Consider the following 15716-nt stretch of genomic DNA (forward strand, 5'->3'; position numbering starts at 1 on the left):
AGCAGGTCCCGCCCCGTGTTCCTAGCCCTGCTTCCAGATCCTGGACGCAGGCCTCGGAGAGAGGTGCCTGGGACGCTCGCTAGTCAGCTGCCCAGGAGCTAACTTAAAAACATCTGCCATCCCCTGTCCAACACGTTCACCCTCCACCCACCTCTCAGCCATGCATCCATCCATCCACCACCGTGCAGCTCTCCACCCATGCATGCATCTGCACAGCATCATCCACTCACCTGTCAATCATCTACCCACCCATCCACCAGTCTGTCCTTCTGCCCATCTACCCATCCTTCCACTAATCTACCATCCGTCTGTTCACCCATCCCTCCATCTATCCACACCTTAGGGTTCCTATTGCTGTGATTTAGAAAAACAAAAGCAAACAAACAAAAGACTAACTAAAAGAAATTTGGAGAGGAAAAAGGCTTATTTGGCTCATAAATTATAATCCTTCACTGAGGGAAGTCAGGACAGGAACTCAGGCAGGGCAGGAACTGAAGCAGAGACCATGGAGGAGTGCTTCTTATTGGCTTGCTCTGTCTGCTTTCTTGCATATCCCAGGGCCACCTACCCAGGAGTGGCACCCACCACAGTGGGCTGGCGCTTCCCTCAATCATTAACCAAGAAAATGCCCCTACAGACTCCAATCTGATGGGGGCAATTCATCAACTGAGGTTCCCTCTTCCCTGGTGACTCTAGTTTGTGCCAAGTTGACAAAAACCAACCAATACCACCTATACACTCCCCTGTCAACCATCCATCTATCTGTCTGTCCATCCACTCATCCATCTGTCCTAGTTGGCATTAACTGTCATGGCAACTTGATATAGCCTAGAGTCACCTTTTTAAAAAAGTCTCAAATGAGTACTTGCCTTCCTCAGGTTGTTCTGTGGACATGATTGTCTTCATTGACACGGGAGGGCTAGCCTTCCTCAGGTTGTTCTGTGGACGTGATTGTCTTCATTGACACGGGAGGGCTAGCCTTCCTCAGGTTGTTCTGTGGACGTGATTGTCTTCATTGACACGGGAGGGCTAGCCTTCCTCAGGTTGTTCTGTGGACGTGATTGTCTTCATTGACACGGGAGGGCTAGCCTTCCTCAGGTTGTTCTGTGGACGTGATTGTCTTCATTGACACGGGAGGGCTAGCCTTCCTCAGGTTGTTCTGTGGACGTGATTGTCTTCATTGACACGGGAGGGCTAGCCTTCCTCAGGTTGTTCTGTGGACGTGATTGTCTTCATTGACACGGGAGGGCTAGCCCGCTGTGGCTGGCTCTGTCCCTGGGCAGGTGCTCCTGGACCGTGTAACAAAGTTAGCTAATAAGGCATCAGCAGGTGGATCTCTATCATTTAGAGGCCAGTCTGGTCCAGGGACACTCTCTCTCTCTCTCTCTCTCTCTCTCTCTCTCTCTCTCTCTCTCTCTCTCTCTCTCTCCTTCAGAAGGAAGAAGAGGAGGAGCAGGAGGAGGAAAGAGGAAGTCAGAGATGTAACTCAGTGGTAGAGTGCTTGTCTAGTATGTACAAGGCCCTGGTACCAACACCGGCACTATAAGGGAGAAAAAAGCTAACCTGTCCAATCTGAGGGTAGACCAGAGAGGAAAAAGAGCTGCAGGTGTCAGAGAATTCATATGTGCAGGTACACGTGTGTAGGTGTGCATTCAAGTGTGTGAGCGTGCATACAGAGGTCCAAGAACAACTTCTGGCATCTTCCCCAGGACAGTCACCCACTTGTTTTGAAACAGGGTCTCTCACTGGCCTGCAGACCACCCATTAGGTCACAGAAGCTGGCCAGCAAGCCCCAGGACTCCTCCTGTCTCTGCCTCTCTGGTGCTGGGATTACAAGTACACCACTCCACCCACCATTTTCACCTTGGCTTTGAGGATCACACTCAGGACCTCATGCCTGCACAGCAAACACTGACCGGGCCATCTCCCCAGCATCAGGTATTTGGTTTTAAAATAAAAACATGATCTCATACATTTTGTTAAATAAAAACTACAGGCATCATTTATACTAAGTACCTGAACTGTGCCCAACAGGTAGGGCTAAAAATAAACTAGAGTCACTCAAGCTAAGTTCCATGTCCCCAAGCTGAAAAGCCAAGATGTATGTCTAAACCAGGAACAGTGGTGGATGCCTGGGTCCCTGTGACAGGGTATCTGAGACAGGAAGATGGCTTCAGCCTGGGCACCACGATGAGAGCCCACCTCAAAACCAGATACTGCCGGGCGGTGGTGGCGCACGCCTTTAATCCCAGCACTCGGGAGGCAGAGCCAGGCGGATCTCTGTGAGTTCGAGGCCAGCCTGGGCTACCAAGTGAGTTCCAGGAAAGGCGCAAAGCTACACAGAGAAACCCTGTCTAGAAAAACCAAAAAAAAAAACAAAAACAAAAAACAAAACAAAACAAAAAAAAAACAGATACTAAAAACAAAAACAAAAACAAAAAAAAACCAAAAACTTATTTACCATTCTAAGATAAAAGGTAACAGCCAAAAACCAGGTCACTTCCAAGTCCTATAAAGAACTCCTCTTACTTTATTGCCAAAAGGAGCTCCTCAGAATCAGATGCACAGGTCAGTCAGATGGCTCAGTGAGTAAAGGTACCTACCACTAAGTCTGACAACCCGAGTTCAGTCCCCAGGGACTCACATGCTAGTCAAATAAGCAGTCTGCTGTGTGTCTTGGTTTCCTCTCTGTCTGGGGTGCAGCCCCTCAAATCTACCACCAAACAGGCAAACAACAGCTTTTCCCCCTCCTCCCCAAAGAACCACCCACTTGACAGAGTGAAGTGCTCCTATGTTCTAGACTCTCAAAACAAAGGCAATGAAAATCTGTCAACTAGTGTGTAATTTGCCCCTTTTAGTAATTCACAAAAGCCTGAGGTCAGAAGAACTAGTGAAGTGTCTTCTGAACGGGACAGAATTGCTGTAGTCATCAACTCACATCAGCTGTGGCTTCCTGCCCAAGATTAAGCCGGTCAACATTGCAGAATGGAGCAGGGACAGAGTTCCCATCATTAGCTATGGAGCTATTAGCAGCTGATGGCTGCTGGAGAAGGGAGACTGTTTCCTTTGATGGTATGGTTCCTGGTAGGTCGAACAAGCATGCGCCCATCAACCCACCCAACCATCCACCTATCGAGCCATGTATCCACCTGTGCAGTCCTCAGTTCGTCTATTTGGCTCCCCAGTGCTGGGATTCCCAGTGCACACCATTTGGCTTATTGTGTGGGTGCGGGGGGCTGAACTTGAACCCTCAAGCTTGCCCTGTAATCACCACTGGCAGAGCCATCTCCCTAGCCACATAGATCTTACTTGACTCAATAATGAATAAAATAGTAAGAATTTCAACTTTTCAAAGGAGTAGTGGAAGTAGTGGGGATTTGCAAGTATGCATCTGTCTGTCTTTGGGGTCAAGCAGCTTGTATCCTCCAAAGCACAGCCCCAGTGAGACCAGAGATTCCAGGAAGGAACCAGAAGCCCTGGAATTCAAGAGTACAGGAGAGGCAGTGCACAGAAGTCCCTGAGCCTCTAAAGGAGCCATCTCTGAAGATACCTGTCTCTTAGCCTAGTGACACTGATGTCAGCTCCTGGACCAGTTGTGCCCTGAAGGTGTTAAGCCAGGCTTGGTGGTACAGGCCTGGGATTCCAGCCTTAGGAAGACTGACACAGGAAGATGACAGCCAGAAGTTCAAGGCCAGCCTGGGCAACAGAGCCAGGTCTTGTTTCAAAAAACTAAAACATAAGACAGGCATGGTGGTGCACGTCTTTCATTCCCTTTTGGGAAGTGGAGGCAAGTGAATCTCTGTGAGTTTGAAGCCAGCCTGATCCACATAGCAAGTTCCAGGACAGCTGGGGCTCTGTAGAAAGACCCTGTCTTAAAAAACACACCCCTCCCTCCCTCCCTCCCTCCCTCCCTCCCTCCCTCCCTCCCTCCCTCCCTCCCTCCCTGTCTCTATCCGTCTCTCTCCAGAAATGCTGGGCCTGTTGTGACTTGTTCTTGTGGCAGCAGAGGAAGCCAGAGCCTCTCCACTACCATCCCAGACAATAGGAGGCGAAGCACGTGGGACTCCAAAAGACCAGACCACCCACCCCATTCCAAGACGACACTCAATTGCAAAGGAGGCTAGGAAGGATGTATCAGTGCCTATGTCAGAAAGCCAAGCCTGGGTGGAAACAGTGACTTTTGAAGCCAGGTGCCATGGTCCAAGTCTATAACCCAAGCACTCTGGAGGCTGAGGCGGGACTGCCTAGAATCCAAGGCCAGCCTGCACTACACAGCAAGACCCTGTCCCAGAACAAATGAAATACAACTCTGGCATAGTGTCTAACTTTGTAACTCTAAATTGAAGGCTAACCTGGGCTATCTAAGTTCACATAGGGAGACTGTACCCAAAACAAAACAAAAACAGACGACCCGTTGCTCTTCCAGAGGATCTGAACCCAGGATCAGTTCTCAGCACCCACAAAGGCTCACAACTGTCTGTAACCTCAGCTCCAGAGGATCCAACACCCTCGCTGGGCCTCTGTGTGAACACACACATACACACAAACACACACACCTCTTTCCCTTTCTATTTCCCACTCTCAGATTAAAAGTAAATCTTTAAAACAATAAAATCAAATCAAGATTCTCTGTGTGTGTGTTTCAAGGGATGGAACTCAAATCCTCACGCCTATGCTATGGGATTATTCTACTATTCTTGTCAACCTGGCCTAGGACAGGCAGACTTTACTAATAACAAACATCCACAAGCCAGGCATGATGGTGCACACTTTTTTTAAAATGACCTTTATTCCAGCCTTTTTTTCTTTTTATTAAGAGATTTTTCTATTTGTTTTACATATCAACCACAGATTCCCATGTCCTCCGTCTTTTTTTTTTTTTTTTTTTTTTTGACAGAGTTTCACTGTGTAGTTTTGTGCCTGTCCTGGAGCTCACTTGGTAGCCCAGGCTGGCCTCGAACTCGAACAGAGATCTGCCTGGCTCTGCCTCCTGAGTGCTGGGATTAAAGGCGTGAACCACCACCGCCCAGCCAGCATTTTTTTTAATGATTTTTTTTTTATGTGCATTGATGTTTTGCCTGCATGTGTGTTTGTGTGAGGGTGTTACATCCCTTAGAACTGGAGTTACAGTTGTGAGCTGCCATGTGGGTGCTGGGAATTGAACCCGGGTCCTCTGGAAGAGCAGCCAGTGCTCTTAACCTCTGAGCCATCTCACCAGTCCTGGTAGTGAATACTTTTAAGCCCAGCACTCAGGAGGCAGAGGCAGGCAGATCTGAGTTTGAGACCAGCCTGGTCTACATAGTGAGTTCTAGGAGTGCTAGAGGGTATATATATATATATGGAGAGAGAGAAAGAGAGACCGTCTCAAAAAGTGTGTGGTGGGGGAATTCAAACCCTTCATTACCTTGAAAGTGTATGTCAGGAAACAGGCTAAGAAAGCTGTGGATAGTTTTATCCCCGAGTTAGCTGGTTGTTTTTATTTACTTCTGTGTATGTTCTTGTGGCAGCAGAAGCAGCCAGAGCCCCTCCACTACCACCCCAGCCAACAAAAGGCAGAGCACGTGGGACTCCAAAGGACCAGGCCATCCATCCCATTCCAAGATGACACTCAATTGCAAAGGAGGCTGGGAAGGCTGCCTGGGTGGAAATAGTGGCTTTTGAAGCCAGGTATCACGGGCCAAGTCTATAAAGCACATGATGCATATGAGTGCTGGTGCCATCGGAGGTCAGAAGAGGGGGTCAGATCCCCCAAGCTGGAGTTACAGATGGTTGTAAGCTTTCTGACATGAGTGCTGGGGACCAAATTTGGGTTCTCTACTGCTGAACCAGTTCTCCTGGGAAGGGTATTTTCTATCCTTTGTGATCTGTTGCTATTCTCTGTGGCATACACCAGACCTCCTGGCCTGTAAGATTCCAGGGAGCCTCCTGTGTCCATCAAGCTCCAGCAGGATTACAGATGTGCACTACCACATCTGGCTAGGTCCTTGCTTTTGTCCATTGACCATCTCCTCAGTGCTACTTATTTAATTTTTGAGACAAGTTTCTACTGTGGCTCAAAGCTGGGCCCGAGCTTGCAATTCTGCTCAGCTTCCCTAGTCCTGGGATTATAGATAATGCTTCACGTGGGTGGCTCAAAAGGTGGTTCAGTAATGGGAGGGATCATGGATGTGGCACCATCAGAATTAGACCAGGGATGCTTGCAGTCCCCAACCCCACCGAGGGTGACACAGAGCAAGGCAGCACGCAGCAGAGTGTTCTTGGAATTGCTACGATCACTCGTTCTATCGTTTTTTCAACTCACCACCAATAAAACCACCAAGGAGCCCAAGAACCTTTTTTTTAATGTGTGAATGTTTTGCCTGCACCTGTCTGTGTACTACTTCATGTGTCTGTGCTGGAGAAGGCCAGAAGCAGGCATCAGAAACCCTGGAACTAGAGTTGGACGGTTGTGAGCTATCATGTGGGTGCTGGGTATTGAACCTAGGTCCTCTGGAAGAACACTAAGTGCTCAATTGCTAAGGTACCTCTCTCTGTAGATGGTGTACCTGGGAATTCTGAAGCAGTCATAAAGCTCTGAGACACCTGAGCCCCAGGAAATCTACCTGTCTCCATCTCCCTAGTGCTAGGACTACACACCATGTTCATTACCACCATGTTCAGCTCTTCATGTGGGGTCTAGGAACCTACACTCAGGTCCTGGCAAGCACTTTACCTACTAAGCCATCTCTATGGCCCCTACAGTTGTAGCCTCCAGCAAGTATGGTTTTGGAAGCCTGTGGTACAGGTGAGCAGAGCAGGTAGGTTGTAAACAGAAGGCAGTGTCCACAAGTGCAGCTGTTCTGGGTGGGGCAGGAAGATCCTAATCTACACCCTGCAGACACGTCCCAGAAAGGCAGTTGGTCTTGAAGGGACACAACTTTCAGAAGAAAAACTCAGGTGGACAATGGCCTTAGAACTGTCTGAGTCTGGTAGGGACTGGCTCTGGGGCTGCCTCGTGTGGCCACTGTGAGGCTGGCCCCTCATTAGTGCCACCCTTTCTTCCCAGGTGTCCACTTCTAGTCCAGAGCACAGGGGTGGGGGTGGGGTAGGAGCTAACTAACTGCCTAAAGTCTGTCCTTTCCCTTTGTTCCCTGGGCTGAAGCTATGACAGTCACGTCCCCTTAGCCAGAAGGAGCAAATCCCTGCTGACAAGGCAGAGGAGCAGGAAGACAAAGCCATCTAAGGCAGGCAGCAGAGCTGAGGAGCAGTGCAGGAGCAGCCCACAAAGGCATGCATGTGCCTTGGCTACCAGCCCCAGATGCAGGGCCCCTTCAGGCTTAGATGGCTTAAGGGCCCCTCTCCTGCCTCACTGTCTGAAGCCCCCATCTCTGCCCTGGGGTTCCCTAGACCATTCCAACCCTGTGCCATCTCCCACTCCCCACCTTCAGCAGAGCAGAAGGCAGTCGACGCTTGCTCACCGCATTCTTAACTGGCAGTGGAAAATGCTGGGGACTTTATTGAAAAAAAAAAAAAGCAATAAATAACACTGTGATAAAAACAGTTCAGAAGTTGACTGCACAGACTTTGTTATGTAATTGGGAGGGTCACAAACAATTAACAGAAAAACAGAACAACCAATTGTCCAGATGAATTAAAAGCAGAAAGCAAATATTGAAGCCCCACATCAGCTACACAATAAATACGCACGTGTCTGCCTGAGCCCTGTGGCTTAGCTCACCAGAGTCAGTCAGGAGGCTGCCAAGACAGCTATGAGTGTACAGCTAGGTCCATTCTTAAGACATTTACAAATAAATGTAAAAAGACAGTTTACACAAGAAAAATAAGGCCTTTATTGGAGTTGCAGGCAGCCTGCTCCGCTGAGGTTTCTGGCTTTCACCTGCTCGGCCCCAGTCGGGAAATGAGCACCTGCCCGTGATTGGTCCTTGAAGAGTGTGTGGCGGGAGCGGCTGCAAAGGCTCCTCTATCAGCTGCTCAGTCCGCAGGGGCAGCCACCCCGCCCTGTAGAGTGCTGCTCCTAGCTCAAGGCTCTGCTCAGCTCTGAAGACCACCAACCTATGTCCAGAGCAGGGCCAGGGATGTGGCCAGGGGGAAGGGTTGTTCACAGAGTCCTGACCATCCGTCCCAAGACTAATGGAAGCTGAGATTTCGTGTAGAAAAAGTACAGTTAAGGTCAGTCATTAAAATACGACAGAAAAACATCTGGAAATAAAGCCTGCTTGTTTCAGAATGATTGTTGCAGAGCTGGGTAGAGGAGAACGCACATGGCTTGTATCATGATGACTTTATAAATGTAGCAAAATCCTTTCCTCTGTCGGGTTCATCATTAAAAAATTAAACAGGAATAATTACAGTAAATGCATAATTTACAAAAGCCCTATATTTGCTCAGATTTACACACAAGCATTACAGTACATTCATTTAAAAGACTAAAATTAGGTATAAGAACATGAATTGACTCAAAAGGATATTTATAGCCTGGATATACATGAAAGAGTATATAACTATATAAATGAGAAAGTGTAAGTTTACATAAATATAAGAAACAGTCAATTCTAAAATATTTTCTCTATGGTATTTGTGATTTCCCCCCCAAGTTTAAAAACTCTGTAATAAAATATCTTGGGTCCATATAGCAAGTGTTGCCAGATGGGGCTGCACCAGGCTCTGCACCGTCTCTGCCACGGCGTCGGCGGCGTCATCTGTAGAAGTAGTGCGGGTAAACTGGAAGCAAGCACAGGCACTTCCTTCAGCACACACTGCCCACACAGGGCCACCCCACAGCCACCTATGACCTGTGCCCCCAGTCCCCAGCATATGTCTCACCATACTAATTTTAAAAAGAAGCCAAAAAGAAAAAGAAAAAAAAGCAGTCCCAGATGGGTGGGGATAGCACTCCTGGAAAGACGGGCCTCAGGAGCAAAGAGAAACCTGGGCCTAGGGGGCACCCACCCTTAACAGTGCTCTGGAGCACTGGACACAGGTGGCCACCATACACGTGAGCTCGGCAATGCTGCACAGCAGCTCTCTAGACTGAGCCACCTGATGACTACACTGCACAGGAGATGCCACACATGGGTGCTCCATCTGCACAGCTGGAAGAGCCACACCGGGGACTGCTCTCACTCCCGCCCCCGCCATGACATCAGCTGACACCTAGGGCAAGAGAACTTAAAGTCTGGGGGCTGGAGAGATGGCTCAGCGGTTAAGAGCACTGACTGCTCTCCCAGAGGACTCAGGTTCAATTCCTAGCACCCACATGGCAGCTCACTGTCTCTAACTCCAGTTCCAGGGGATCTGACACCTTCATACCAATGCACATAAAATAAAGTTAAATAAATTATTTTAAAAAGAAAGAAAGAAAGTCTGCAGAGCTGGAGCGATAGCTTAACAGTTAAGATACTGGCTGCTCCTGCAGAGGCCTTGAGTTCTGTTCCCAGCAGCACCCACATCAGGCTGCTCAAAACTGCCTGTAACTCCAGCTCTAGGGGATTTGATACCATCTTTCGGACTCTGGTAGCATGTGCACTCACACATGCACGTACCTACTCACAAACACAGAGAGAAAGAGAGAAAGGGAAAGGGGAAGGGGAAGGGGAAGGGGAAGGGGAAGGGGAAGGGGAAGGGGAAGGGGAAGGGGAAGGGGAAGGGGAAGGGGAAGGGGAAGGGGAAGGAAGGAAGGAAGGAAGGAAGGCTGTTTCACTTTCTGTGGTCATTGTCCACCACAGTGCCTGTGTGGTACCAAGCATGAGGAGCTATATTCTTTCAGTTCCCAAATAACTGAGGTTAGCTCTTATGGTCTAAAGCTGTCAGAGCCAGGTGGACATGAAGTAAGTGGCCCACCTGTGCTGTACTGAGGACATCTGGGAGCAGCGGCTCTCTACTCACCAGCAGGAGGCTCTAGCAGGAGTAAGTCCTGACTGTGGCAGAGTCCAGCCTCTGTGCTCCGGACACACTACCTGTCTCCACAACCATGGGAGGAAGCGTGCAAACACAGCGTGCAGTTAGTGTTAAACATCACACAAGGGGACAATAAAGACATTCCACATCTGACAAGACTTCCCGAGGGATAGGAGGACAGGCTGCTGTGGGGAAGGAGCCAGTAAGAACAGCAGGGTGGCCCAGAGGCTCCCCTCTGAGGGCCCGGGAACCGGCAGCCAACTCAGAAACAGTAACGAGCAAGCAACACAAACACAACTTCAGGTGTCCATGTACATGAGTGACGACTACAAAAGAGACTGTCCGGTTCTCCTGAGACTGCACCACAAGTCTTCTGCCAGAATACTGCACCTCCAAGAACCCAGAGGTGAACCCAGCCCCAGGAGGGGCTGTGGGAGGGGCTGAGGCTACACTCAGAGGCTCCATGAAAGAGCATGATGGCCAGGACAGTGGCTTCTCTTAGGAAACCAATGCCCAGACTCAGTTTTTCATCAGAAACCATGGAAACTGCTGAGCTGCTGGTTGTCATTTAATATAATCAACAGCCAGCACAGCTTAAGAGATAGGATGCGCCTGTGCACAGCGAGGAGGCTAAGTTCTCACAGCCACACTCTCGGAGCCACTGAGATAGCGGGCTTAGGTGGAAGGAATGCCTGCCATGTGCACTACATCTCACCTTTCCTCACTCAGAAGACCTCAGCACAGCTGGTGGCCAGGAGCTGCCTTCTCCCAAGTGGAGTAGAGGAAGTCACGTCCACACCCTAGACTCCTACACCTCTTTCCACGCTGCTTTCTCTCTAAGCTCTTATTCTTAGAGTATTAGTGTTTGACCAACAAGTGTGTTTTAGAACAGGGAAAGCCTACATGTGCCCATTTAGTCTGAGCTAGGCTGGCACACCAGGCACACACTGGCTCTCATGAAGTTGCTGTGAGCAGAAAAGACTGGACCTTCCCCTGTAAGCATAATACTGAACCATGGCCAAACCAGCCAGCGCTTTCTCCCTCATGTGCTTTCCAGGAGTCCAGCCCCGTGAAGCTTTGCTCATGTGCTTGCCTCTGGCCTCTGGTTTGTGCTGTGAGAGCAAGAATCCCAGCAGACCAGCAGCGAACCTACTACCTGCATCAGCAAGGAGGAGCAGCCTGACTACTAGGGCTCAGGTTTGGCTGTTTCAAGTATGTGGCTGTCAGTTATCAAAATCTCCTCAGGAACACATGACACAGCCAGAGGGACTGCTCAAGAACATGCCTGCTCAAGGCCTAGGCAAACCTCATCTGACTTGTGTCCCCTATCCACTCTCACTGTGCCCATTTCTGCTAGTTCCAGACTATCTCCCTGTCCTACAACAGGGACATATGTGACTAACAAACAGCAGAAAGAGGTGGAAACTGCATTCTTTACAATTTACTTGGGCCAGATATTGTGGCTTATGCCTGTAATTCCAGCATTCATGAAGCTGAGGCAGGAGGCTTACTGTGACTGTGAGGACAGCCTAGGCTACTACAGTTAAAACTCTGCTTCAGGAGCAGCTCTGTGGTCAGGGCTTCGGCACGGTGACATCCAGCAAGCGCACCTGTGCTGCCTACGAGTCTCATCTCACAGATGGGCTCAACCCCCTCCCCAAAACAGACAGGACTAAGCCTTAGGGAAAACAGTGTAGCGTTCAATCAAATGAGGACTTTCTTAGTTTCTGTTACTTTGGTTAATCTTGAGGAACCAATGTTAGGGTTAGCTGAACAACAAATACACCTGAGCATGCAGCCTCACTCCAATGCCCCAGGTGCAGCCAGTGCTCACACTCCCCACATGTGGCGGTTGCAGGGCCCACCACATACCGTCCATTTGAACCTTCTTTGGCTGCATAGAGGGTGATGACATAGAGGAGGTGACCCGGAAGTTAGCAGGCAACGTCTCTGCAGAGCCAGAGGCCAGGCCTCGGATGTCCTTTGGTCTGAACTTCTTCCTCCATGAAGGTGCTCTCCTGAAACTTTTGTCATCGTCCTGGCAAACCAAGGAGACAATTGACAATTAACAGTAAAAGCAGCACCCTGCCAGCTCTGCACTCTTCAGATGTTGTTGGATCTCGGGGCTCTGGTTTGTGTACAGCTAACCTTCCTGTTGATAGCACACCTGCCTACCTAGTCCAGATCTGCAGAGGAAAAGGACTATGGAGACATTCCTCTGGCCACAGCTGGAGAACTGAGACCAGTCCTAGGTTGTGGCCCTTCTCACACTTCACTTGTCATACAAAAACCATCTCACAGACGGGATGTACAGACTAGGACATGGTCAACAAGACCTCTTCAAAGACAGCCTGTGTTCTCTTTATCAAACTAGAGTTGTTTCCAAGGCCCAATGATAACAACCCCTACATGTGATGTCATGGGTTTTGAGAGGGAAGAAAAAAATAACAGTTTTGAGCAAATGTACTTTTCAGACACATCTTTTCCCAAGGCACAGAGGCTCTGGGAAAGCCTGACAGAATGACTAGTTCTTCCCAGAACACAAGATACAGATGCTACTTCATGGCTTCATTCAGTTCATGACTTGACAATCATTTGTGAGACATCAAAAACCAACAGTAAGCCAGGCATGTTGGGTACACTTGCACGATGCTGCAAGTTCAAGGCCACCTTGGGCTACATGGTAAGATTCTTTCTCAAAACAAAACCCTAAAGAAAGTTTTATTAAAACCATTCTTGCTGGGGGTATGGGGGGTGGTGCAAGCCTTTAATCCCAACACTTTGGAGGCAGAGGAAGGCAGATCTCTATGAGTTTGAGGACATCTAGGGAAACAGGTTTTCAAGAAACCCTGTCTTGAAAAATCAAAAACCAAACCACAACAACAACAAAAATCCATTCTTTTCTGGGCTGGGCATGCCCAATGGTAGACAGTGTCAATGTGCTTAGCTCTCTCAACCAGGATGCATGTCCATATATACATATTCAAATGTATGTCCACACTCCTTAAGTAGCTTTTCCACATGGTTCTAAGATGATGAAATGGGACCCACTCCATTCTTGTGTGGGCTGGGCTAGGGTTTGGTGGTAGATTTCCAACAAACCAAAGAGAAAACAAGGAGATCAGGTTGAGCACTAACCTCATCAAACCTCCTATCAGTCCCCGTGACCAAAAGGTTGTTGAACTCTCTTTCCAAGACAGCTCGAGCCTGAAACAGTGAAAAAGCCAACAAAGCCTCCATCAATCACTAGGAAGGATACTGGCATATTCCCCTGCCGGGGCCATTTGCATCTAATCTGTGGGTGGACTTGAGGGACAGCCATAATAAGTGCTATGCAGATGGCTAGGAGTCCAGGCTAAAGTTGGTGTTCGGTAGAGGAATAGAAATTCACATTTTCAAATACGTCCATGAAGCAAAGAGAACTACATAAAACAATTACCACAGAAGCAAAATTAATAAAACCTCCGTGTGATATGCTTAAAAATAAAAAGTAAGTATGTGGGGCTGGAGAGATGGCTCAGAGGTTAAGAGCACTGCTTGCTCCTCCAAAGGTCCTGAGTTCAATTCCCAGCAACCATATGGTGGCTCACAACCATCTGTAATAAGATCTGGTGCCATCTTCTGGCCTGCAGGGATATGGGCACTGTATACATATAAATAAATAAATTTAAAAAAAAAAAAAAAAAAAAAAAGTAAGTATGTGTGTAAGCCTCACTATTATGAATACACACTGGAATGGAGGTTCTCCTTATTTTATTCTAAGTCCCTGAGGCTTGAAACAGAACATGCAGATGAGAGTGTTAAGGCTAAGCCTCTGTTGACTTTGGACATTCTCTCACTAATGAGCTAAAAACACCTTCACTATCCATCCAATGTTAGGCTTTTCCTGAACTCAAGGCGACAAGTGAGCACATGCAATTGCGACTTCTCGAACACTGTGCCAGGGTACAGGCCTGACAGCTCTGAAGTCACCTGTGTATTCTGCGTTGGGATTTGTAACAACAGTGCCAGGGCGCTGAAATCGAAAGTCTCGTCCAAGGCTAGAAGTGCTCCGTGAACACCACTCTCTATTAGATTGTTGGCATACTCTTTAAGGCCAATCGACAGGATCCAGCGAATCACCCGGTCATTGCTCCAAACAAGCACATCTGCAAGAGAATGAAGAAGTGTATGATGGCCTCAGAAATGTTCTGTTCCCCACACCCTGCAGTACAGGAGAAAGGCTCCTGCTATAAATCCTGACCTTATGCTCCTGAAGCAGACCCAAGCCCCAGGTGCCAGCATCACAAATACCACAGCCCTCACATAGGAATCCTATCTAGCCTCTGTAAGAACCCACTGGAACTACTCTATGGAACCCAGGAGAAAGACAGAACTCACTGCACTTCCAGGAACAGAATGGGGTGACAGTCTACAAACCCAAGGATCAAAGCAGATTCTTCCCATCACAGACAGAGCCGTCTCCATAGAGGCTGGACACCTTCCCCCACTTCTCTCCTCTACAAGGAACCAGGGCAGTGCTGAGGAGGCTCCCACAAGCCACGCAGCCCATGGTCCTTAGTCTGCTAGGGTGTATTCTGTGTAGCCACGTATCTTGTATTCAAACTTTGCTCAGGTTAAACTTTTTTGTTTTAATTTACTTCATGATGTGTCTTAGGGTTACTATTGTTGGGATAAAACATCATGCCCATAGAAACTTAGGAAGAGAAAGGGTTTATTTGGCTTATGCTTCCATATCACTGTTCATCATTGAAGGAAGTCAGGACAGGAACTCAAGCAGGGCAGGAACCTGGAGGCAGGAGCTGATGAAGGAAGGGGCCACAGGAGTGCTGCTTACTGGCTTGCTCCCCATGGCTTACTCAGCCTGCTTTTTCTTGTTGCTTTTTCTTTTTTTTTTTTAATTTAATTTTTTTATTAAGAGATTTTCTATTTATTTTATATACCAACCACAGATTCCTCTGTCCTCCCTCCCCCCACCCCTCCCCGCCCCCAGCCTTCTCCCCCAACCCACCCCCTGCTGTTACTTTTTCAAGACAGGGTTTCTTTGTGTAACAGCTCTGATTGTCTTAGAACTCATTCTGTAGACCAGGCTGGCACCCGCCTCTGCCTCTTAAGTGCTGGGATTAAAGATGTGCACTACCACCACCCAGTGCTGAACCTTTCTTTCTACCCACCCCACCCCTGCCCCCCAAGACAGAAGGTTTCTCTGTATGGTTTTGGTGCCTGTCCTGGATCTCACTCTGTAGACCAGGCTGGCCTTGAACTCACAGAGATCCGCCTGGCTCTGCCTCCTGAGTGGTGGGATTAAAGGCCCACACCACTGCTGCTCAGCCAAGCCTGCTTTCTTATAGAACCCAGTACTACCACAATGGGCTGGGCCCTCCCACATCAATCTTAATTAAGAAAATGCCCTGTTTGCCTACAGCTGGATCTTATGGAAACGTTTTCTCAATTGAGGCTCCCTTCTCTCCAGTGACTCTAGATTGTGTCAAGTTGACATAAAACTAGCCAGCACATGACACAAGTATCTTCAATGTTTTCCCCAAAATTTCTTAAGGCAGGGTCTCACTATGGAGCCTCAGTTGGCCTTGAACTAACATGATCCTTATGCCTTAGCTTCCAGAGTGCTAGGGGTCACAAACATATATCACCAAGCCCCATACTCATCACAGAGAAACTGAAAGACATTATCCAGCACAAAGGCTCTGGAGGCCACACCTTGTGACAGGTACAATACTCCATTAGCACTAATGGAGACCTAAAAATAGTCGGTCTAAAAAGAGGCCCAATCATTTGCAAAGACAGTTCCTGTCAAGTGT

At 48.4% G+C, this 15716-nt stretch overlaps 1 protein-coding gene across 16 annotated transcripts in view; it reads right to left on the reverse strand.

Annotated features, from left to right (window-relative positions):
* Nucleotides 1-7469: 7469 nt before the first annotated feature.
* Nucleotides 7470-15716, reverse strand: part of Ppfia1 (PPFI scaffold protein A1) — an 88757-nt gene continuing 80510 nt past the window's right edge. For 12 of the 16 annotated variants that reach the window (XM_076556058.1, XM_076556047.1, XM_076556027.1 and 9 more), the window contains 5 exons: nt 13870-14045; nt 13036-13104; nt 11770-11935; nt 9886-9956; nt 7470-8721 (listed from right to left, as the gene is read on the reverse strand). In XM_076556058.1, coding sequence (XP_076412173.1) covers nt 9898-9956; nt 11770-11935; nt 13036-13104; nt 13870-14045 — 470 coding nt within the window. In that variant the 3' untranslated portion in view covers nt 7470-8721; nt 9886-9897. The remainder of the gene's footprint in view (nt 8722-9885; nt 9957-11769; nt 11936-13035; nt 13105-13869; nt 14046-15716) is intronic. The other 4 variants (XM_076556061.1, XM_076556036.1, XM_076556001.1 and 1 more) reach the window with 2 other exon arrangements.

The sequence above is a fragment of the Peromyscus maniculatus genome, chromosome 1, assembly GCF_049852395.1.
Source record: "Peromyscus maniculatus bairdii isolate BWxNUB_F1_BW_parent chromosome 1, HU_Pman_BW_mat_3.1, whole genome shotgun sequence".
Lineage (NCBI taxonomy): Eukaryota > Metazoa > Chordata > Mammalia > Rodentia > Cricetidae > Peromyscus > Peromyscus maniculatus.